Raw genomic sequence first — 25,480 nt, forward strand, 5'->3', positions numbered from 1 at the left:
CAAACTGAATAATCTATAATCTATGTCCATAAATACAAACACGTTTAGAGCAAAATAAACGGATATAGAATTTTTTCACAAAAAGGTCATGTTTTGAAAACGAAATTTCAGTCTTTAAGCCATTCACCATCGATGTTTATGACTCGGGAATAGGCAAATCAACTTTATTTTTGAACTTATCTATTATTGACAACTTAATTTCGACAGAGAGTATATCAACTATTAAGTCTCGATTCCTAAAATTTTATTATTAAACCTTATTTAATTATTATGAGGCAATAACTAGATAACGATTAATAAATCTCAAATCACTTAACAACAAAGAAATTTATTTGAAAAGTATTTTTAAGACCAAATCATTTGAAAATTTTGATATTAACGATTCAGAACTAATGCATAATTACTAAATACAGTGAACATCGAATATAATAAACACACGAAAATAGTAAATTTTCATTTCTTCTTGATATTAATTGAATCTGTTATTAAGGATGCATCCTTGATTAAAAATTTATTACACAGAATATCAATCATGATAAAGTGAAACTGTAAGTAAACATTCTGAATATATGTTAGTTCATTATTTCCAAATCTGACTGTGTTATATCATTCATAAACTCGCTTAAGTCGTAAATGTGTGCTAAAAACCAAACAAATTTGAATTGATAATTAATTTTATATTATTATTTTAGAAGTATTTAGGAATTATTAGATTATATCTGGCAAATCAGTCGATCATGAAGCAGCGAAAGATACAAACGAACATCAAACTTACTTAGCACCTTTATAAAATCAAAACTTATTTGATTTGGAAACTTTACTCACAAGTAAGTACTTCTGATAGAATCAATTGTATTACTGCATAGGCTAGGATTAACAAAAACACTTATAGCTAATCCATTAATTTTTAGGATAAAACTGCAGAAAGCAACTTATTTAGATGACTTTAAGGGGGGAGCCTGCTTTAGGAAGCCTAAAAAAGGCAGTTTTTCGTGTTTTTTTTTAGGATAGAAAAATACAAGCAAATGTAATGGAATTTTTGTCATCATTTTATTACATATTTAAACTTACAAAAAACATTTTTTAAAATATCGAAATACAGCCCACTTTCATCTTCTTTTGTGCACCACCGCGCAATTGAAGTGTCCAATTGGCGGGCAAAATGTAGGTCGCAATTTTTGTCTGAGCCAAAAAAGTCCAATGGATAATTAATTTTCATTAGTCCTTCTTCTATGTAAACCTGACAAAACCCGAAAAAAACGCGAAAATCAAAGTTTTTTTTAGATTTGAAAAAAAAGTTCGAATTTTTCACCAAAAAACCTAACTTTAATTTACTAAAAAAATAGTTTAGAATTTTTTTCAAGAACTTTTGAGGTTTACAGAGGAGGTAATAAGATACAGAATCTAATAAGCTTTGGTTTTTTACGATTGGTTGAATACTTTTTTTGTAATTTTGCTGCTTTTAGTGCTGTATCTTCAAAAATAATTCGAATTATCTTTCCAAAATTGACAGACATATTCTTAAATAACCATTTCCGACACATTGTTACATATCTTATTAGCAAATCGCACTCTAGCTAATCGTATGTTTTATTCTCTAGTTAGTAAAGTTGTTTTCCTTGTAATCTGACGTCAGCATGTTTGCTAAAACGACTCCAACTTAACCGGACGCAATGCTGTGTAAGTTGCTTTCTATACTTCATGATCCCATGCACTTAAGGTTAAGTTGCACTGACAACACATTGACGCATTCAGTAGCAGCGCCCCTTCGCAACGTCCTGGCAGATTTTCTTTGGCTTCCTCTTTACTTTTTGCATCCTTGCCATGTCCCTTTTACCCTTTCCCTTTTGTTCATTCTCCCTCTGCTTCTCGATGTTGACTTGGCATAAAATTGTCTAGACGCTGCACGAGCTCAGTTCTCGAGCTCTTTTAAATATGTTGAACTATCCATCTATCGATTATGTGCTACTACTACTGATCCACTTCACCCTCGCCCACGCGCCTGCCCTCGCCTCCATCAGCCATGAGTTTGCCTATTTCTGTAGAAGCAATAAATATTTGTATTGCAAATTGCAAATTTAAATTTGCAGAAGTAAAGTTGTTAAATCAAAGTTGTTTGTTTGTTTGGGGGCTAAAACTAAATTGAATTCATTGAGTATGACTCGATTGATTAGCACAATCATTTGCATTGCTTTGAGAATGAAAACTATCATTTGGTTGGAATTTGTTTCATCGATTTGCTGCAAAATATTTACACAGGCTCAAGTAATCGTGTGACTATTTTGACGGCATTTAGATTTAAACTTCTCAGAGAATTGGATGAGTAAAAGGCGACTATTTGTTATCTCATTTCCATTATCTTAACATTAAATGTGAATGATTTACAATGTACTTTTTCTGTGTCTAACATATATAGTGCATAGGTAACCATAAGTCTTATATGTATTTATATTTGTGGTAAATCGTGAATGTAACCTCGACATAATAAATGAAGTAAGTAAGTCGTCTCGCCGACTTTGGTATACCATACACCAGTAAAGCAAATATTTCAAGCATTTTCACATGCTTCTTACAAGCATATCTTAGTATCTCGCTCACTCAATCATACGAGCACCCTAGCGCCCCCACCAGCCAACGGCCAACTCCGGCCTTATGGAAAAACGTTTATATGCATAACTCGACTGTTTTTTATCCGATTTTGATCAAATTTGGTATTTTGATAGATATTAGTATTTAATTTAAGTGTGCCAAATTTGATTGCATGAGGTAAAAAAATACGGGAGATAATCAAGTTTTTCAAATTACGGGGGCGGAAAATACATACAAAATGTGTGCATTTACTAAGCGAATATACATACCAAATATGGTGTCTCTAGCTAGAATAGTTTTTGAGATAAACGCTTTTTTTAAATTGCGGGGGCGTGGCAAAAATTTGAAATAAACTTGATCACTCTACATACTACACGAGTCTACAAAAAAATTTGGTGGCTGTAGCTCTTATAGTCTCCGAGATCTAGGTGTTCATACGGACAGACGGACAGACGGACGGACGGACGGACAGACGGACATGGCTAGATCGACTCGGTTGTTGATCCTGATCAAGAATATATATACTTTGTGGGGTCGGAGATGCTTCCTTCTGCCTGTTACATACATTTTGGCGACTTTAATATACCATTTCACCCTATGGGTGTATGGTATAAAAACGAAATTTCAAGGATGCTAAAAAACGTTTTGGAGGGGCTTAGGAATCGTAATCAGAAAATCTTCCTTTGTCTAAATTAGAGATCACTTCGCCAAATATGCTTGCCCAGCCTTAACTTAGATTTGCACCGAATAAAGAAGTCTAACTTCTAGATTCAATTAGGGATGATTGCTTGATAATTTCAAAGAAGATTAACTTCATGGTGATTCTGCCACCATTTATCTCGCTTAGCTCATGCTGAGTTTGCATCGGCATTCAATGGGATGTCCTACATAATATAATGATGCTTAAAGGTCAGTTCCTTGGCACATTAAAGTAGAAATTTGTTTCCCATAGAATTTATGCAAATCGTGTGATCATTTGTTTTTTGTATGGCAAATCAAGTTCTTTGCCGTTCGTTAAAATTCCTTAAAGCATTTTCATGTATTCATATGAAAAGTTTGTCATACATCTTTTGCCTTTAGACTGTGTCGGATTTTATTTGCGAATGTGTGAGTGTCGCAATGGCAAGAAAAGTTTCTCGATGTCGTCGCCATTTTTATGGCTGACAATGTCTGCTCTTCTCTTCTGGTTTGCTTTATTTCATCACTCTCTAGTTGCTTCTCTTCATGCATGGTTAGTGCCTCATTTCGGATTTATGTATTATTATTATTTCTCTCTCTCTCAAAAAAACAAACTATGCTTAAATACTAATACGCATACAAATCAGATTCTATTCATATACATATATAAGCATGACTCAGAATGGAAAATTTAGGCAATCAAATGAATGTATAATAATGCGCGAATGTTGACATCGCCAATGGAAAATGGAAGAAAAAAATCTTTTCATAGGGAGAAATTTGAAAATCGAGGCAACTTCCTCTGCTCCACGGCATCCCACCATTTTCATTTAAATCTCGACTCTCTTGCCGCATTTGCATGCGTCGCATCACATGTCACGCAGATTGGCAAAAAAAAAAAAAAAAGAAAAAGTCGAGCGAAAAAAGTCGACAACGAAATCAGATAAACGCTTGCTGAATGCCGTTCATGGCGACAACTGACGGATATGGTCGTAAATTCTTGTCGAGATCGTTTTGGCAACCAGAAAAACACAAAAAAGAACATTCCCATTTTACAATATACCCGAAAATCGGCTTAAATCTACGCCTATCAAAATAAGTGAACTTATAGATAATTTAAATTAGCTTTGGTTGAGCTTAGTTGCTCTTAGGCAACAGGAAAGAACTGACGACTCTTGTTTTTCTATTAGACACTTTAATACCCTCTATTAACTTGGAAGTACGAAGAATCATAAAAATTTTAAATCCATTTTTTTTAAAAACGTCGACCTCTCGGTTTTAAGATTATAATTAGACAAAATCTTTGGCGGAACCATATTTGTCTTTCCTGCAATTAAAACTTAACATATTCTTATTTAGTCGCAATCGGTTTAATTCAAGGACTTTTCTTATATATGTCCTGAGTTTAGTGAGTCAATAAAAATGTTGAACTTTTTGTTTGTTTAAAAGGGAACCACATGCTAATTTGAAACAATTGAAACCTAAAAATGTACTTATATTGTTAATCTCTTTTAATTTAAGACATATTGTGTATATTCTACAAAAGAAATGTCATCAAATATTTCCAAACAACCAAAATTTAATGAAAATCAGTCCAAGAGTCACATGTCTGGTTTGTGCTTGTCATCTACTGAATATTAAATACTCAAAGGTGATATTTAGAGATAAGTCTACAATAAATTTTGTAAGCCAAAAGTGTGTGTTGACAATGCCAAATACACACACACACACACATAGAGAGAGAGAGAGAGAGAGAGAAGGAAGAGAGACAGAGGTAGATTCAGGGAAGACAAACTGCTGGCATTGGCAAATCGAAATCTTTGGGAAACGACATACATGGAGGCAAACATTTGTGCTGAGCATAGCAAGTTGCTCCTACATACATACATACATACGCATATATGTATGTATATGTGTATATATAGGTAGGGTGGGTAGAGGGGGGAGAATAGAATGGATAATGGTGTTGGAGTACTTCAGCCTTAAATACTTTTTGGGACAAACAGACAAAGTAAAGTTCACTTCACTTAAATGCAGACATTAATCGAAGCGTTCACATCAATTGTGTTTGCAGTTGCCCAGGAAATGTTCGAGCATTATAAATTCTGCCTGAATTTAATGGGGAGAAATCAAATTGATTGTACTACCTAGCTACAGCACACACAATATATCATACATATAGATTTTAAGCTGCTTCATTGGTGTATTTCAATTGATGATGATGGTTAACCCGAAAGAGTTGTTCAATAAATGAATTTAATTGCCTGATAAAAAGTCGACTCATTGCACAGAAATAAGTATACATACATATATGTATATAACTCGTATTATTTGGCATATGGTTGAGAACTGTTAGCAATTTTCCTACTTATTAGTTTTCCCTTCCATTTGGTCGATTTTGAATCTCTTTACCCATTTGCCAGACGACAGCAAACGCACTTAGGCGCGACAATTAATTTATGGCCCAAGGGTTTTGCCAAAGTAATAAATTATACCACAAGATGCTAGCCGAATAAGGAATTCAGTCGAGTTGAAGTTGTAGTTGGAATTGGAATTGGAATTGAAGATGGTCGCATTAATTGAGCTAACTAGGACAAGAAAACAGAATTTGGAAATGTTTGGTGAATTTTCTTTTGCCTAAAGAACAATTATTTGCCGAAAATATTTCATTTTGAACTAATTGGAATTTGTAGGGTACAACTGATTGATTAATCTGTTGACCACAATTGATTAACTAGCCCAAGAGTGGTGAGGTATTTAGCCATAGTTAATTTCAAGTGTGGTTTCAACTGGTTGAAATTGTGGCAGATATCCCATTATAAATTCGTTTTGATTTAAGCACTTTAAGTTGTCCTTTAAGCGGACTATCTCCCTCTTTCTGTATCTCTTATACGTATTCTTTCACTTTAGCTTTTTTGTAACTGTATCTTTTCGTTTTGGCAAACTTAACTAGAGATTTCTAAACAATAAACAACTGCCAGAAAAAGGTTTTTGGCATTGATTTTCTTCTCCTGGCCAAGTTGTTGGTTCTTCCTTCTACCCATTTATTCTTTTCATCTTTATGCATTGTCTATCTTTAAGTTGGCCAATATTTTCAGAGCCTTCAAACGCAACAATGCAAAAATGACATTCACAAAAGACATCGACAACAAGTGCTTCTTCCTATTTGCCTCTCCTGCAGCTCCTGCTGCTGCTGCTACTCGTTGCGCAACAAATTTTGTTGGCTGACAAAATGTGAAAACTATTGGGGCGGATTGTATCTCTCAATATTGAAGGGGGAAAAAGACATTGAACTTATAGCCATAGAACAAACTGAAAGAAACTGAGGGGGCACACACCCATATACACTCGTATACATACTTGCACATGTATGTGTAACTGTAACTTTGACTGTATTTTCCATGTGCGTCAGGGCCAAAAGTTAAAGTAGACAAAAAAGCGTTGCAGACTTTCAGGCGTCGATTTTATGGCTAGCTGTTGTTTTATTTGTTGTTGGCTCTTTCATGATTATTTGCCTCGTTTCGGAGAGATACTTTTTTGCTACTGCCCTTTTCCTCTATCTTTCTCCCTATTCTAGATGAGCAAAATGTCGCCAAACCAACAGTTTGGGCCCTCCGTTTGTTGGCCATTTGGTCAATTCTTATGCCATTGCTATCTGGTTGGGCAAGTAGATGTTTCTGCTGCTGCTGCTGCTGCTGCTGCTGTTGTTGTTGTGTCATAATTTAGCACATTTTATTAACCAAGGCTTGGTCGATAAGGCAGTCGATTAGATTGGGCCATGTCCTAACCACTGTCAGCCAAAAGAGCCTAGGTCGTCGCCTTCTTGGCGCTTCTATTAAATTAGGTTAGCTGTGTGGAACGAGGAGGCAAAGATGAGGGCTCAACAATGCGTATGAGTGATTTTTATGGCATTTTTATTTGAGGCAGAGATTTAACTCACTAAGCCATGTCTAGACTGCTTCTCCCCACCCCCTCCACCGCTGCTCATTAGCTCTCACAATATTTATAATGCTGCTCAAATGCAATTCCATTTTTATTTCTTCTCAAGCACATTAACGCATTGCAACTTTCACCATCACCCCAAGACCGCTTCCCCAACGAAATCCATCCACAACATGGTAAACAACTTGTACTTGCAACACAAACAAGAAGCATAAGAAGTGGGAGAAAAATTAAAATTCAACTGCTATCTCATTTAATATACATGCGGCATGAAAAGATTCTTGCGTATGCAAATGCCAGAGTCAAAGTTTCGTTTCGTTTGCCTTAATCAGTGCGTAAAATATTCCCTCCATCACACTACCACGACTCTGTTAACTTGTTGTTCTTCTCTTACATTCTTAACATACATTTTTTTTTCGTTTTCTACGCAAATCTTCGTCGCCTTTGCGTTGACTTAATGTCATCCCGAAAGTTTTTCCTGCTGTCTGTCTGCCTTAAAATGGATTTACTGCATCCAGCTTGCAGCTCATAGTGGCAGTAAGAAGCTTCTGCCAGTGACATTTAATTTTTAGTTAAGAATAAAAGAAACTCCTCCATCGACTGTAAGATGTTGTGTGTGGTAGTCAAACTCTCTCTCCACTCACGTTTCGTGCATCCAATTTAAAACCAGGCACAACGATTCGCACAACGAATCCCTGGAATTGTGATGAATGGCTTAAACATTTGTTGGAATTCATTTTCTTTAAGGCAGCGAGCGGCCTTGGTAAATATTTTATTTGCCCCATTGTCGTTAAATGAAATAAATTGTGAGGAAAATGAGATTAGCAAATTTTCTTGGCCGAAGCGTTGCCTTCTTTATGATTATAATTTTGAGCTTTTTTTTCTACACTCATTTTTTTCCCCCCCATAACAGAAGATGAAGAATCATGCCCTTGGCATCCGAGGGTTGGCATGAAAGCTTGCCAAATCTGAATGTGCCGTCGTTGAATCGTGGTTTTAATGACTTAAATAAATATTTTTTGTATCAGTACTAAAGAATTTCTAAAGATTTACAAATCTATTTGCAAAAATCAGATATTAACAAGTAAATATACTTTAGCTCATGCATTGGGGATCAACTTGTATTTCTATAATTGTAGTAAAACGTTCCTATAACATTTCACAAAAATAAAAAGGTTTTTTATTCGAGCCGTCAAATTTGTGTCCAAAATCGTAATTTCCTGTACCTACATTAAAAACTATTAAAATCAACTAATACAAACTAGAAATACTAATAAAAATTTCTTTACTATTTTATTAATAAATTATTATAATGTTGTCTTATTGTTAGAAACTAGAGAGATGTTTGAATGATAGAAAAAACAAAGTCAAATGACTTTGAATTGAGTTCAAATAAATAAATGATATATACACAATGAAATGAATGTGTGTGAATGTTAGTACTTGTCAAATCTCTGTTTAATGAAAGGCAATGAATTGAGAGTCAAAGCATCGAAACGAACTAAGGCACTCGAATTATTTGAAGTGTCTTATTTTGATTGCGACAACAACTTATTTTATTAAAAAAGTAATGAAAATAATGGTAAAATAAAGAATATTGAACTTTGACTATTAGCGACCTGACTAATTTAATCACATAGTAATCACATATATTTCGAAACTAAACAATACAAATAAATACTAAAATCAGAATTAGGATTCGAATGCATTCGAATCGTAGCAACTCATTGTCTTACTTTCTAACTTCAATTCGTTTTGTTTCTACAAATCTATCATCAGCACACTCATTCACTTGAAATCGATTTTTAAAGTCATTCAATTCATGCATTTTGGTTTGATAATTGTTAACTCAAATTAATTTTTCTATCATTCATGCAACTCTTTATTAGAAAGTTATTGAATATTTGCTTTTATTAAAGTCTTAACTCGACTAGTTTTGAAAATAATTGTGAATTGGTCATACCTTAACACATTAAAATTTCGAATATTCTTTAAAAGAAGTCATCGTTTTGTGGACTGCAAGTGATGGAATCGAAATTGATATCTGCACTCACTTCCAGTCACAATTGATTAATTCAAATCGTGTCTGGTTTAAAGTAAATTCTAATTATCAATTCTGAAATGATTTCAAACTGATTAGCATGATTCAACATTTCGCCAGTCATAAAATATCAATGCGACAAAAGATTAGGGACAAGTCCTCTGTGACAAAGACACACAAAAAAACTGTCTTGTCAAAAAATAACAAACTCACTAAATTAACTAACGTAGAAGAATTGTGTATTGTAAGGACACGAAATTTACTATTAAATGTTCACTTGTGTAAAAACCTTTCCCCGAAAGTTTTCTTATCAATCTTTGTGAGAAACGACACACCTTAAACAAAATGAATTTCAACTTTTTAGTTTCACGTTTCACTATTAAATTGTCTTGTTTATTTCGCATTTACAATATGTCTTATATAAGTCAATCAGATTCTGCTTAGAATTTTGTTTTGATTCCAAATTCTATGTTGTTGACCAGGTTCAAGTACTACAGGCCAAGTTTATAGTCAGCTGCTTTGTACGTAGCTTGAAACAATTAACAATCGCCAAAGACAGGACAAGTTGCTTAAAGAAAATATATCATTAATGGATTCGATGTTTTTGGCCCATTCAATTGTTCGATAAAATTTCTCGCTTAAGGAAATTGATTTGCTGGCTCTCTATTAAAGTCTCTGCGTTGGGCATATTCAAGGCAAATGCCAAGTAAATAGATCTACTTACAAAACTCTCAAGTTAATGGTCTTCCCCATTCGAGCCCAAAAGTCAACAAGTCTTTGGCCATTCTCCATTCTCGCTATTATCCACTATTCTTTTGCCACTCTTTTGCATGACCAAAGGACTTCTATTCAATTTGCATTGAGTATTCTTGTTGTTATGCCGCACACCCATCCCACAGACACACACACCCGCACACACACACCCACAACAATCAATATAGAGCCTAGTGAAAGTGTGCAAATAAATATGTTTGCTTCATCCGGAGGAGAGAAAAAAAAGCTGGCAATGGCATCTGTTCGAGCTGGGGGGGAAAAAGTGCGGGCCGGGGACTTATTCATAGTCCGGTCACAAATTCAACACCTACGCAACTATTGTGCCAATTCCGAGACCCAAGTTGACCTTTTTTTCTTTATTTTTTCCAACCTGTCTGTGTGTGCCTGACAATGCATGCAAATGACGACATTTTTTTTTTTGTTGCTTTTACTGGGAAGGTTTTTCTTTTCGGTACCACGAACAGAACTCACACCCAAAATAAAAACATTCTTCAGAGTCTAGTTCATTTTTGGGTTAGTTTGCTGACTGGCAGCTAATGTCTTCACTTTTGGTCTGGGCTTTGGTCTTATGGGCTTGTTAGCACTCATAAAACTGCCTAAAAGTATGCCATTGCCACGAAGGAAAAAACGAAAGAATAGGAGCCAGGGAAATGGGATGACGATGGGCGAGGAGAGAGGGGGAGAAAAGCTTTTGTAATTTTATGCCTGACAACACACCGAACGCAAGGAAGGACGGAAGGAACAAGTCCGAGACTTGAACAACTTTAAGGCTTCAAAGTGTCGACGTGCCACCAATAGCTAAAATTATTATGGTGTATGCTAATTTCTTCGTTTCTTTCGCTTAGCTTTAATGCGTCATAATCACAACACACACACACACACGCATACACAAACACACCCAATCATAATTTGCATAAGGGCATAAGGCATGCTCTGCATAATTTTCCACATCATTACCAAACCTACTGAAAATTAGCAACAAAACGAGAAAACTTATGTACGCCCAATTGCCTAGCCAAAAACCGCAACAGCAGGGCCAACCGGCAAAAGCGGCAACAACGGCAAGTGCAACTCATTTAGACGTCTTTTGTTTTGGGGCCACTAATTGAACTACCTAAACTACGTAAACTTACAACAAACCTTAGAAGGCATGGCTCGTTTAACCCTTTGCGGGGGCAGGGTCAGGGGCAAGGGCAGGTGCGGGATCGGTGTCGGAGGTGAAACCAAAATCCTAACTACATAGTTTTCTATGTACAGACATAACTACTTACTTGATACCTTTTGTTGCTGCTTCTTGCCCCATTTTGTGGCATGGGGTTAAATGGGTGGCAGTGGCCAAAGTTTCAAGTAGCTGTCAAACACGAGCTGCGTGACTCTGCTTACTTGAGAGATGTCGAACAGCTAGACATACAGACAGACAGTGAGACAGAGAAAAGGACTTACATACAAGGACTTTGAATCCTACTTCAATTTGTTTGTTTGTTTGTTTGTTGACATGAAATGAAAGTTTCACCTCTAAAACTGTGAATCTGTGAAACTGTGAGAAAAGAAGCAATCAATTTCTCTTGGAAATATGATTTTGAATCATTCATATAATAGAATGATACTTGTTTTCATTTGCCATGAGTTATCGATTGTTGTTTGGCAATTAGTTTAATTATGAGCAAACAAAATGACTGTTCATTAAGTTGATATAGTTGGTTAAATTTAATCAGACAAAAAGGTTCGACACCAAAATGCTAAACATACTAATTAAGAGTTAATTAATTTGAATTTGCATTTGCATTTGCACTCGTAAATTATGAAAGCTCGCAAATGGCTCACCAAAAAGTTTATACGAAATGCATATTTAATATGTTCGCCAATTGAATGATTTCACACACACAGATACATATATGTATGTACATACATATATAAATAATAAATTTATGCAAATTATGTCTGAGTGTGTGCTTGTGTGAGTGTGTGCCGGCATTAACAAAGAATGAGAAACAAGTGCAATTCAATCCAGCGACTGTTGCGTAATTACGATTGATGATTAAAGTGTCTCTCTGTCGGCTAACCTGGCGAATGACCTGTTTAACTGCGCAGAGACGCAGACACCAACTCTTGATTAACCAGAAATAAATCAAAATTGTCAAATGAAAAACATTTCAATTAATTTTCATTTCATTTCATAACAAAAAAAAACTTTTAATACATTGTAATAAGAGCAAATAAAATAAAGAACCGCAAAAATAACGCTCAGTGACAAACAGCTTACATCAATCGGGGACAATGTGGCGTATGCGTAATGACAGATTTATGCCCAGCGGAACAAACTGTTCGACTAATTGATGACCAACCGCACACACACATACACACACACACGCACACAGTGCTCATTGCAATTTGAATAGTTTACATAATTATGTTAATAATTTTACTGCGGTTTGTCAATCAAATGCTGCTAAGAAAGTTAAATTGTTTGCCACTAAATTCAATTTTCAACAACAATCTACCAGAAGTCCTTTTTTGAAGAGAAATGGAACAATTTGGATCAATTACTTAACTCCAGTTAACCAACTTTAAACTAAATATGACATTTCCATTTTTGGATTGTGAACATTTCAGTTGGAAATCTAAAATATCAAGCCTCTAGCTCATGCTGGATTAATAATCTCACAAAAGTCAAAGCAATGAACTTTTTTTTTACAATTAAAAACCTACTAATAAATATTACATTAATGGTACATTAAAAAGCTTTTCTGACAAACAATCTAACAATTTATGACGGGTACAGTATTGATTGCAAAAGTGCAAATTAAGTATTTTCTCCTTCCTTACCCCTTTTATTGCATTCTTTATTTTCTTTTCCATACAATAGAAGATTTATTACATGGTAATCCTTCCGTCGAGATCTACATATTTGTGTGTCAAATTAAATTGCAATTGTTTAATATTATTCTAAACATTTAGTGATAACCTAAATCATGCAAAAGTAAATATGTGTGTGTGTGCATGTCCTATTGTTTAACGAAAAAAAAACATTTAGAAATACTTTATTTCCATCCTCCCGTGCAGGACATATGTACATATGTATGTATGTATGTTTGTTCAACAGGGTCCAGCACTCATTTCCCCCGCGGAACAAACGCGTTCGGCGACAGATCTATGTACATATGTATGTACATACATACAATATGTCGCTTTATTGACCGAACTTTCAAGAAAAAGATGATCGCTGCTTTGTTTTCTCTATCTTTCCTTGCACCAGATTATCGGCTGCGTTTGTTTTCTTAATATGAGGCTACTTTTTTCAAATTTCATTTGGCGCAATACAAAGCAACATACGCACACATACATACATTTTCTTAGTGCTGTTTTTGTGCGGGGCCCTGTCGAAGAATATCACCACTCTGATATATACATACATACATATGTATGCATACATGTAAAAATATATATATTTGTTTATTTGTTGCTCCAATTCCAATTTGGAACATCATCGGTTCGACTCGATATTTGGTATGACAAAATTTTCGGCTGCGCTTTCGCGGTATTAGATTTAATTAATTTAATTCTTTAATTCAAAAAAACCACTCTTGTGGTCGAATAATGATGCTCAAAACTTTTTAAGTATTACAATTTACCAACAATTCAGCTATTTATAATATTGAAGTGATGATGATACAGGCCTGCCTGTGGCATCTGTAAAATCGGATTTTCCAGAATGGAAATATCATCTTTTTATTCAGGAATTATACCAAACGTTTCCCATAAATGTCATGTGGGTATAATTTAAGCTCTGCTCAATTGTTGTACACACATCACTAATTCGATAAATATTCGATATCTACATATCTATGTATGTACATTTATTTAGCGGTCGTTGGTTCACAGGCAGTTTTTTTTGCGGGACTCCCAAAATTAAACCTAAGTTTGACCTGAGTTAATGATTAAACGCAGTAAAATACAGGTAATAAATCGGCAGATGTCTGTTAACGAAATTTACAGAAGCTCCTACGATTTACCTAAATGTCATAAATGAGCTAGTACACACATATCCAAATGTAGATGCTTATGCATAAAGGAGTTACCCACTGCATATGTACATACATACATACGCTTGTAGGTACATACGTATGTACGTATGTCCATCTGTATGTATGTTTGTATATATTTAAGAGTTGCTGACTCAACAAATCAGACAGTCTGAATTTGATCGGTCACAACTACGCACACAAATTTCAAATTTCTCAATCTTGCAGCTTAAATGGATCAAGCTATAATCAACCTGATGTTGTGGAACACCGATGCTTCTCGAGAAGACTGTGCCTCTGAAGCCAATTCGGTAAAGACAAATTTATATAATCCTGCGGGGTAAAACTAATAATACTCCTATATTCCAGATGATGGATGAATTTGAATTAATGAACCCCCAGTGCGAAGGAAATTGTTACCAAAAAGTTAAATCCATTTTGCAGCAAGCAGCTGATACGATTAAACTAAAAGATCAGCAAATTGAATCGAAAGATCGGCAAATTGATAATCATATGAGGACAATATCAACACTGTCAATGAAAAGTCTGGATATACATAAACATTATGTGGAGAATCAAATGGTTGAAAAGTGCAAGGAAGTCTCGGACCTTGTGTCAAAATACCAGGATCAACTCAAGGAGTCGAATGCTCTTCTAAAGGAGACCACTGAGAGACTAAAGAGCCTTGAGACACAAAAAAAAGAAGAGGAGTCTCAATTTCCGGATCAAACTATAGCTATAGAGCAGGTGGAAAATCAGCTGACAGCAAAAGTTAAAGAGAATGAAGTTCTTATTCAAAAATACGAAACGCAAATTAAGCATTTGAAAGATCAAATAATAACCCTAACTCAAGCACCTAAAGAAGATAACAAGGACAAGGAAAGTGATTATACCAAAAAATTAGTTTGGATTCCCGGACTCGGCCCCGTGCCGGTAACGATTGAAAATAATTTCATGGGTAATAATTGGATGGTAATTTGCCGCAATGAAGAAACTCGTGGGAAGATTCATTTAACAATTGATATTTATTTGGAACACTTATACCAATTGACCAAAGATTTTGAACAGGAATTGTGCATTCGGTTTGACGACAAAACACGTGGACCTGTCCACATTACTGAATTTTCCATGTACGGCAAAACAGATGGTTATCAAGTGAAAACGTTGGTTTCGCCAATATTCTCAAATAATTTAGTTATCGATAGAAATATATATGATGTTGTTAATAGATGTTTTGGCTCAGAACCTTTTACTGTAATGATGAGATACAAGCCAAAAAATTCTGCTGAAATATGTTCGCTAGACTATTGACAAACTTTAACCCTCTGTTGCTAAACTAAGATTCTTAAAATGGTATACAACAGAGAGTTAATACCTCGTATGTTTGCCCAAGTTCATTATATGCAATCAGCTATCCCAGTTTTTACTTTATAGATTTGGTAGTTATCCATGACGATATATATTTATATAGAATTAAATTCAGTATCGGTTTATCTTATATAATTAAATACAAAATATATGTCAATATATACCTACAACTATGCAGTTGTTGTGATTATTTTTTGGGGGAAAGGAGCGACTGTCTAGCAACCACAACATCTTGTGCCAATATATTAGAGAATAAATAACTATATGTAAATGGAAATTACTTTTGCGCATTTTGTTTTGCATTTTGATGAGCTATTTTTTCCTTTTCTATTTTCGATTCGTTGTTGTTGTTGTTTCTTGGCTCACATCCAACGTATGTGCGCCCACAGGTTTTTGGCCCTGTGTCTGGGAGACTAACTTAAGTTTATGTATTAGGCTTTGTTAGTGTCAGTATCCCGAAATCGATTTTACGCATTGATGGAGATGCCAACACTCATAGCTATAACTTAAAGATCCTTACATATACACATATACACTTCATAGGCCAACTTTAAGTGGAACTGAGAGGATTCTCTTTTAACCAAGAAGTAGCTGACCAAAAGAGGAAATGAAAACTACTTTAGTATGCAGCTTTTCAGAGGCAGGCCGACCGGGACTGGGGTTGAAGGAGTTGAGTGTTGCAGTGTGTTGACATGGGCTTAAGCATAAGCCGCGTTGGCGCCATTAAGGGTACTCAACATTAATGTTTCATGAATTTAATGCTTACTTCATTAATGCCCTCGCAGCGAGTGCAGACTATCACCCTGGCCTGACCTCCTCACTCCTGGCATTCGCCACAGTTTGGCGCGGGTTTTCACGCTACAGCGGCCAATGACCATTTAAATTATAATTCTTTTTTCTGTGTTTTGTTTTTTTTTGCTTTGAGCTGATGCCTTCTAAGTACACATGCAGACAAAGGCATTGCCAAAGACTTGGCATAGGCATAAATTCCAAATGATTTGCTCTGATTGTCGGCGCTGTAATTAAACTTTTATAACCTAATTAAGGCTAGCCAAATGAATGTCCCAGTTCTCCCTCTCCCGACCGACCCTCCTTCCACCCTATTAGCAATGTGTGTGTGTGTGTCTTGACCCTGTCAATAGACGCATAAACATTTTAATGACTTACCGAAATGACAATCAGCTAGGCTGCTGCTGTTGGCCATGATGACAGCTCATGGCCATAAATGTGCCAATAAATGACAGTTGCTTCTGTCCTGCATTAAAATATGACAAGAACAGATACTTTTCCTTCCGAAACAGGATATATGTACATGTATGTATATACATACATATGTATGTATGTAGATGTGTGCGAGCTTTTGTCGGATGCCATTGGATGTTTGTCTTTGGGGTTTTTATTGCTTTTCCCAACATATGACTAGCCAATTTTCACTTCACATTTCACACTGTTCACATTTGTGTCATTGTCTTATCAAATTACCTCATTAGACAAGGAAGGCAACTGAAATTGTATCCAAAACAAATATCAAATTGGCCAAAAGGTCGTTTCGACCCATTTAGAAGCCTTACAAATTGCATAAAATTGCATTAAAAAGTAATGCAAGAAGCGCAAACAAAAGACCCTAAAATAAAATTCACTAAAAGTCGCCTTCTTTCCTTACCTACCTTTCGTTTTGTCTTTCTCCTGCCAAGAGACTCTTAAGTATTATTTGTATTTAAACGTTAATGACAAGGGCGTAGAAATAGTGTCACCAAGGGGGGTTGTGACACATTCATCGAAGCAATTAACAGATCAATGATATTACAATTAAGCATATTAAGGCCACTTTACTAATCAGATGATAATGGTTTAAATCAGCTACAACGAAAACGTAAAGCTTCTTCTTTTGAAGAAAGTTTTCTATGTCAGTCAAAATCAATGAAGTTGTAATGTGGTTATTTTGTGTATCACTAACTTTTCCTAAAAATTTCAGCTTACATGACAAAGATATGTAAGTATGTAAAAGACTTAAACGTCCTATCGATAAGAATTTCAAATTTATAGAGCTTTTCGTTTCCAAGATCCACATCATTTTGCTAAAGCATTTCAGCCATTTCATAAGTAAATTTGGTCTGGTCAAATAAATGACTACCTAAACTACCTGAATCAATTGTCAATAAGCAAAATACAAATTAAGATTTAAATCTTTACTATTAATGGTTCAAAATTGGTTCAAATTGCAAAAAACTCACTCTTTAATAAAAATTTAACCAGTAAGGGAACTTAATACTTTAATCAAAGCTATTCCATATACTATTGACTTAGCAAAGAAAAACAAAAGTTACCATTCTATAAGAAAGCTGATTTGTCTCCCTATCCAAGATGGTTTTATCTTATATAAAGTCGTTCTCATTAAGAGAACTATGTATCTCGAGAATTCCAAGCCATTTGCCTACGCCCATGAGTGCCATGAAAATGTGGCCATTAGGAAGGATTCTCCTTCACATTGCTGCAACTGCTCGGTTCCATGATTAACGCAAAGTTGCCATATCTTCTCTTTGTATGTAGATGTATACCTATTTAAATGTAATTCTTTTCAACATAAAGCCTGAGCGTCTGAACTTCTTCAGTATTTTGTTATACTTCCGTTTGTTGTATGATTTACTTGACTATCTTGCTATCTCTGTTGCTTTCCCTCTGCTTCTCTTTGGCTGGTTCTGTTTCTGTTCTGTTTCTCTTTTCGCTTGGCTTTCCGTTGCCTTCTAAAAGGAACAGCCATCTTGTGGCCATAGCTTCTAGCCATTAAAATTGCACTTTTTTATGGCAAACGGATGAAATTTTTGCTTGTGGCCATGCAATTCTATGGCTAAATACATTTGGTCGGTTTGCTTGGTTTGCTTTTGATGCAATTTAAATGATTAAGTATTTTAAGTTGAGCAAAGTAAATGGAAGAGTCCTAAAGCAAACTGCAAATGTAGTTTCAATGTTCTTTAATGTTGGCTTTAAGAAGTCATCAAAGTGAAGTTTTGTTAACCGATTCAGCTGTTCATCAATTTACAGGAATTTCTGCAATTCGGACGTTTTATTTTGGGATGTTTTCTTATTAGTTATTTAAGAACAAACTTGAAATCATTTCCATTTGCTTGTCTCAGCAGCATTTCATTATGCTTTCCGGAGCCCGCAGTTGCTCCGGACCATTCATTAATTGACTCAGTCATTAATTTATGAGATGCGCCCCGTGTCCACTTTATTGTTGTGTAGGCGAGTTTTTTGTTTGCAGTTACAGCCAAGGTAAATACATCCAGCTAAAGTACAAACCAAGACAAGAGACTCCTCAGACGGTAAATGGGAAATGCGAAATCATGAAGTATAACCCCAAGGAACGAAACCAAAAAGGACACAACGAAACCCAAGCATCAGAGGAAAAAAGGCATCAGTGCCTGGGTGCAAATTACATGTATACATATAATCAAGTAAAGAAATACGAGAAAACATTAATAAACTGGATTCATTAACGTAAATCTAGGCGTAAACAGCAAATGACAGCAAAAAATAAATAAAGCACACAACAAACAATTTTACGATGAAATCTCTATACCCTACAGATCTGTTAAATATATAAATTTCTTTAAAGTTTATGCAAATTTTCATTGAAAATTCTGAAACATTGTCAACTATTTCAAAACAATTTCACATGAATCAGACACTTTTTCTATATCAGTAGGAAATGACCTAAGGTTCGGATACATTCGGATTAATTATGTATTTTTTTATTTTGGACTATAATCCTTAATACATCCTTTTTTCTTTACTGCAAAGCGTTTGAAAAACTTTCGACGGTCGCCATAAAACCGTAAAATTTGCATTTTTAGAAAACATCACTAAAGCTAAGTCAATTTGAAATACTTTACCTTTATGTACTTTGAAAGTTTTTTGACACTATTTATTCATTTATTTTGTGACCAATTGGTTTGATTTTTACTGACACTAAAATAGCATTATAATAACGTATTTGTATATTGCAATTGTAGTTGTATGTACACATTTGACGTATACGTAATATTAGGAACCAAACCGACAAGAACTCTTGTCTTAAAACTATTCCTGTTAAATATTTTGTAAATACTTTAATGAGGCAATCTCAGTCCGGCATGTGGCACTTTATAATTGTTTAACATAGAATCATTTGTCACAATCCCGCTGGAATATATACCTTCAATTCAATTAGTATGGCCAATTCATGAGTACTTTTTCAACATTTTACGCAATCAAAAGGATTTGCCATCGGATCTAATCAAATGCTATATACAGAAAAAAGAAACAACAAAGAGCCACTTGAGCACCTTTGTTACCTGTGTAGTTTTCAGCGTTCAGTTTTGTTTTCTTTTGTTGAAAAGGTCAATGAACAGAATACGAATTTAGACAAAAGAGGACATTTTGGCCATAAAGAGGCCTTGGAGGAATGCTTTTAACAATGATGACACTGCTGGGGGATGTGAGAGAAGGCCCAAAAAGACTTCCGTTTAGGATGATTAATTTCTCAATCTCCCAAAGATCAAGAGAACGCGAGCATAAATGCGATGACTTATTTCATACTCTCTAAATGTATGAAGATAAAGTTGAAATCGCTATCAAATGATAATTTAAAGCTTCAACTATATTCAGAATGATTATAAATGTCACTTTAACTTTAAGCCATATTTTATGGCAATTGTGAATAGAGCTTTTTGATAGATTCTAATTAAATGCCATGAGCAATTCGAGTGCAAATAAAGTCTAAATTAAATTAGGTTGAATTTGTCACTGTCGCGGTTACTGTTTATATTTGGTTCACTTTCCTATTCTTTGTACTGTGTGCGTTTTTTTGTTCGTGTTCTTGTCTTTTGATAGTAATTCCCACCTCCACCAAGGTGGCATCAAGGTTGCCAATGAGACGAGAAGCACTTGAAACAAATTGCCACAAAATGCGGCAACGTCTTCTCGTCTCTGTCTCATCTACTCTGTTCATGCACCTTGGCAACCGCAGCCGAATGGCAGTAACCTCCTGTCGCATAAATCTTCATCAGTCAAAGTAAGTAAGCAGCATCAGTGCCACGCCTTCAGCCCCCATCCAAAAGCGCCAACTGTCTCCAATTCCTGTAAACTCCTCAGCTCAGACAATTTGTTGTTGCCTTCTTTATTCTGTGCTACAATGTTAATTTTTATTTATTTTTATTTTCATTTTATTTTTTGTATACATATATTGTTTTAATTAAAATTTATTTAAATGAAATTTTCCCTTTGTGTTTTTTTTTCGCATGCTCTTGTCACCATAAGGCATATTTGTTCGGGCAGCTCGTTTGCAAGTGATTTTGTAAAATGAAAAAACCAAAACCCATCGATCCAAAGCTCTTTTGTTCAACAAGGATTAGTGATGATTCCCTATTAATGCCGAATTTAATCAAATAACCCCAACAGTTTAAACCATTTCATATTTTTTAAGTAAACATAATGATGATTTTTTTCTTTCTGTTTTCAAGAAAACAGTTTTTTAATATTTTTAGCTGTTTTTCTTACCAATTTGGAGCCAGTTTTTCGATTTAGTATTGGTAAAATAAAAACAAATCGCCAATTCGGGCAGAAAAAATGTTTTTAGATTAATCAAAAGTGGGTTGAATTATTTATCGGCTTAAGTTGGATAAATATAAGACTTTTAATAGTAAAAAATGGGTTTTGGTATTTCTAAAATATCCACACAAAATGCTTAAAATTGAAAAACCAAATTTGAAACCGATAAGAAAATGCTATCAGCCTTTTGAAAACTATTGCAAAACTGAACTTTTTTGCTCAAGTTAATTTGACGATTAATAATCAAAACTATATTCATTCTTAATCGATCGGAAACAAGTCTTATTCCATTCTACTGGGTTAAGAGTATACAATCTTCGGGCCACTGGAACTAAGCCCGTTTTTACTTGGTTTTATTTTTTGTGTCTTTTTGTATCTTTTTTTTTCGAGGCAAATCGTTATGAAACGCTTCTCTGGCAAGGATAATTTATAATGAAAAGTTCACAGTCGCTGCTCGTCGTCGTCGTCGTCGTCGCATTTGCTAACGAAATGCAAACATGCATACTAATTACTTTTAAAACCGGCAGCTAAACCAAGTTAAGCACGAAAATAAATCCTTTTTTTCCCACAACCAAGAAGTGAGAGTGTGGGTGAAAGCGAAAGAAAGAAAAATTATTTCAAGTGTGCAAGAATGTGTTGAATGGGGATGAGCAGCGGAAACAGTTCAGTACATACATTTGCCCTTCTCTTCCGCTTTGGCATTATTTGTGTTTCCACATTGTAAATGCGGCCTAAAGCCGTCACTGAGAGGCTTACTGATTATTTCTATTTGGTGTGGTTAGTCCTTGTCATTGAACAGGAAACGTTGTCGCCTCTTAGCTTGCTACATGCTTTTCAAAAAATTTCAAAATCGTGCTCAAATATATTTTGGTGTGGTCACATGATAACAAAGAATCACAATTGGAGACAGTGGATACAGTAAAAGGGCACTTCAATACATCATCTCGCCGAGAGATAGGTACTTGAAATTTCCATAGAATCTTAATCAGTGTAGAGAAACCTGTTTCTTTGCTTTTGCCCGCCATGCAGTTAAGCCAATTTGTTTACTTAGTCGGGGAAAAAACCTGTTGAAAGGCTGGCTAAAATGAGATAATTCTGCGAAATTTCTGAAAATTGAAATGTATTTGCAATCTCCTTGGGGCCACGTTATACACAATTTTCACTCAGCCTACTTCCTGTTCCATTTTAAGGACCTAGCAACTCATACTCGGACTTTATCCTTTGACGTAAGATTTTTGCATATTTACTCCTCACTCTTGGTAAATATTTTATTTTCTTTCATTTCATTTTAAAAAGCAACAATTTCTCTTCAGCCAAGTAACGAAATACAAAAAAAAAAAAAAAATTTCAAAGTGCTAATGAAATTATGTCTGTGTGGATGTGGATGAGTGTGTGTGTGTGTGTGTGTGAGTGTGTGTGTGGGGTCTCTGGGTTATTTTTTATGATAATGTGTTTAATGAAATGCCATATGGATGTTTATTAGCATATAAAATATTTACTTTGTTTTAACGCCCACACACACTTCCGACGCCTCTTTTTAGGTATTGCCGTAAAAGCTTCGTCCTTCCCCTTTTTTGTTTAAAGGACATTCATATGTTACATAATTGTTTGTTTTTCTAAACAAAATAAAAAAGTTATATGTACTTTATACGCATCTATAATTAAGCCAACTTATGGCAAAAGCTAACTGTGTCCAGGTTCGTCTTTAATTTGTTCCTTTGAGTTTTTCTATCTCAATGATTTGATCAATTTCTTTACTCGGTATTTGCCAAATTTACGCTTCATTGGTTAATAGCAGCTGTGATTTTGGCTTATATATTGGAGGTGTGTGTGTGTGTGTGTGTGTCTGAGTATCTGTGTGTTTATTTGTTTGCCTACATCTGTGTGTGTGTGTGTGGGAGTTTGTGTGCTCATAAGCTATAAGTACACACACATGCCAGATAATTAGACTTGGCAAACACATTCATGGTGCTTCATTGCATTTCAATTGCTGGAAAATGATTTCGAGTTGTTTAATGCCTAAGAAAGATCTGCTAATGGCTTGCCAGAATTCTGTCAAATTGAATTGCATTTAAATCTGCAACACATGCAAAAAGTATCTCGAAATAACAATTTAAATGAGTTATTCGTTAAGAGATATCAATTCCTGTCTGCACTTCATTGAGTTGGCTAAGCGAATAAAAAAGTTATTCAGAAGGATATTAACTCCAGCTTAATTCAAATTAATTTAAAAGGAAACGACTAAAGTGTTTCCAACTCTGTGTTTAGTTTCAGCCAATGGCAATAGCTTCAAATAATATCAAAATGATTTAGTAGGCTGAGTGATTATAGATATAGGCACTCAACAGATTACCACATAAATGAGTAAATAAATATAAATAGTACAGATTTTTATTTCAAGTATGTTGGTAAATTGTTTCCCCTTAAGTTATTAATAATTTAATTAATTTAAAGTAATGCCAAATATGTACATATTATCTAAATTATTATATGAAACAAGCAATCGAATTGAGTTAATTAGAAGAAACTTAAATTCACTAAAAGTCACTAAAATTGTACCAATTTTTTTTTTTGCTAAAAAGTCAGTGAGAAACAATTCTTAAATAGAGTTAAGTGACAATTGGTTTAACCAATCAAGTCACTCTTCTATCTATATCTACTGTTGTTACAGTTATAAAACCTTATGAACACTACTTCCAGTAATCGAAAACCTGATTATCTCCCGAAATTTTTTAACATCTTAAATTTAACACACTAAAACCAGTCAATTATATAATATAGTATAATAGCAACGTATAAAACTTGATCAAAATCGGTATGAAATTATGCGTAAAAATGTTATTATCTATAAGAGCTGAATTGGTCATTAGCCGTTGGCGGCGCTAGAGTGCTCATGGTAAGAGTGAACGAGATAGCGTATGCAGCGTTATACGGGTACATGTCATAACGCCCAGTGTCATAAGGCCCTTGGGCCTTATGACACACATTTTGCGACATAAAGCCCACGGGCGCAATGACACTTTTAAATGTGACATAAAGCACGCCGGACTTTATTTCACTTTTTTATGGGCGTTATGACACGATTAAAGGGCAAACAATTACATTTTTTAAATATTTTATTGAATATTCTTCAATTGTGTCGTAGCGCCCTCGGGCGCTATTTCGTTTTTGGAGTGGGCGCTAGTTCACATTTAAAAGTGTCTTAGCGCCCATGGGCGCTAAGACACACATTTTTGCGACATAAAGCCCATGGGCCTTATGACACTGGGCGTTATGACATGTACCCGCGTTATACTTATCAGTTTAAAATTTAATTTAAACTTTAAATACAATCTCCATACTCTTCTTATCAAAATTTGATTTTGTTGTACTCTTTAACAATTTGTAGTGTATTTTTTAGCTGGTTTAATAACCTTAAAAGATAAAAGATGAAATTGCTCAAAAGTATTTTTAAACCCAGAGAAGGAAACGTTTGAGAAGCCGAGTCGATGTCGACTGTCCGTATTCATTTCATGCTTAAGCTTTAGGTATTGAGATCAAGTTTGGCAATTGGTAGGATCGGACGACTATAAGCCAACTTTATTGAGATATATCTCACTATTAGTAGAATGTAAGAAACTTTTCATAATATAGATACAAATATCTGGAACACTTCTTCAAAAGAAATTTATTAAAGGAATAAACGATTTAAGAAGGACACGTTCAATATGTTCAATATATATGAGCTTCATCGCAAGCAGAGTTATCTTTTTTTTTGTTTTCTAGGAAACTAAAAATATTAAAATTTTTCAAGGTGTTGCCATTGTTCTTCGTTTTAGGTTAAGATTTGTAATTTTGAAGATCAAACTGTTCGTGAATTGAAAGAAAAAGCAAACTAGCAAAGAATTATTAAGCAAAAAAGGATAATTCAAAATAACTAAAAACAAAATGAAGTTTTTCTAATAAATCTCTTTTACATATCAAAGGAAATCTGTAGCTTGGCCTTTATTTCACAATTATTGCTGTAGTCACTAATGGGTACTTGAGAGCGGATCCGTTATTGCTTCCGGCTCCTACCGGGTCACCGGCCGTTGATGTTCTTCGCTGCAATCTTCGACATTCTACCTTAAATCCAGACATTGCAATGCATTGCTTTATTTTGAACTTTTTTAATTGGGAGGCATTGGAGTGTATGGGAAGCTGTTAGTTCTATTGAAAAATAAATAATCTGAGATGAGATTATTCAGGATTCGCGTTGCGGTAGTTTTTTACTAATTAAATGGATCGTGTATACACTACGGTTCAAATTTTCGGAGACGTGACTACTTGTGGCTTGTCGCGCATCTTCTCCCATGGGAACTCAATTATTATTCAGGCACTTGATTGGTTAAGTTTTGTTCTTTAAGTACTTGTTGTTGTACCTGCTCCATGCATAAAACTGATTTATAAACTGATATCCTTTGGTTCTCATTTCCACTTCATTATGGGAAAACGACAC

General features: G+C 34.8%; 2 protein-coding genes across 3 annotated transcripts in view; one reads left to right on the plus strand and one right to left on the minus strand.

The window, feature by feature from the left end:
- Positions 1-25,480, minus strand: part of LOC6652501 (zwei Ig domain protein zig-8) — an 85,575-nt gene that overhangs the window by 42,501 nt on the left and 17,594 nt on the right. The gene's annotated exons all lie outside the window — the stretch shown is intronic.
- On the plus strand, positions 13,896-15,581 carry LOC111519588. Its single transcript, XM_023181143.2, has 3 exons — positions 13,896-13,982; positions 14,275-14,357; positions 14,416-15,581. The coding sequence occupies exons 2-3, from the start codon at positions 14,280-14,282 to the stop codon at positions 15,355-15,357; spliced, it is 1,020 nt and encodes a 339-aa protein (XP_023036911.2). The 5' UTR covers positions 13,896-13,982; positions 14,275-14,279; the 3' UTR covers positions 15,358-15,581.

This window comes from Drosophila willistoni (genome assembly GCF_018902025.1).
Source record: "Drosophila willistoni isolate 14030-0811.24 chromosome 2L unlocalized genomic scaffold, UCI_dwil_1.1 Seg168, whole genome shotgun sequence".
NCBI classification, from domain to species: domain Eukaryota; kingdom Metazoa; phylum Arthropoda; class Insecta; order Diptera; family Drosophilidae; genus Drosophila; species Drosophila willistoni.

Bases quoted from the DNA above. Each gene is read 5' to 3' on its own strand.
- LOC111519588 (XM_023181143.2), top strand. From the start codon at position 14,280: ATGGATCAAGCTATAATCAACCTGATGTTGTGGAACACCGATGCTTCT. The intron at 14,358-14,415 runs GTAAAGACAAAT...CCTATATTCCAG, and splicing joins GTGCCTCTGAAGCCAATTCG to ATGATGGATGAATTTGAATT.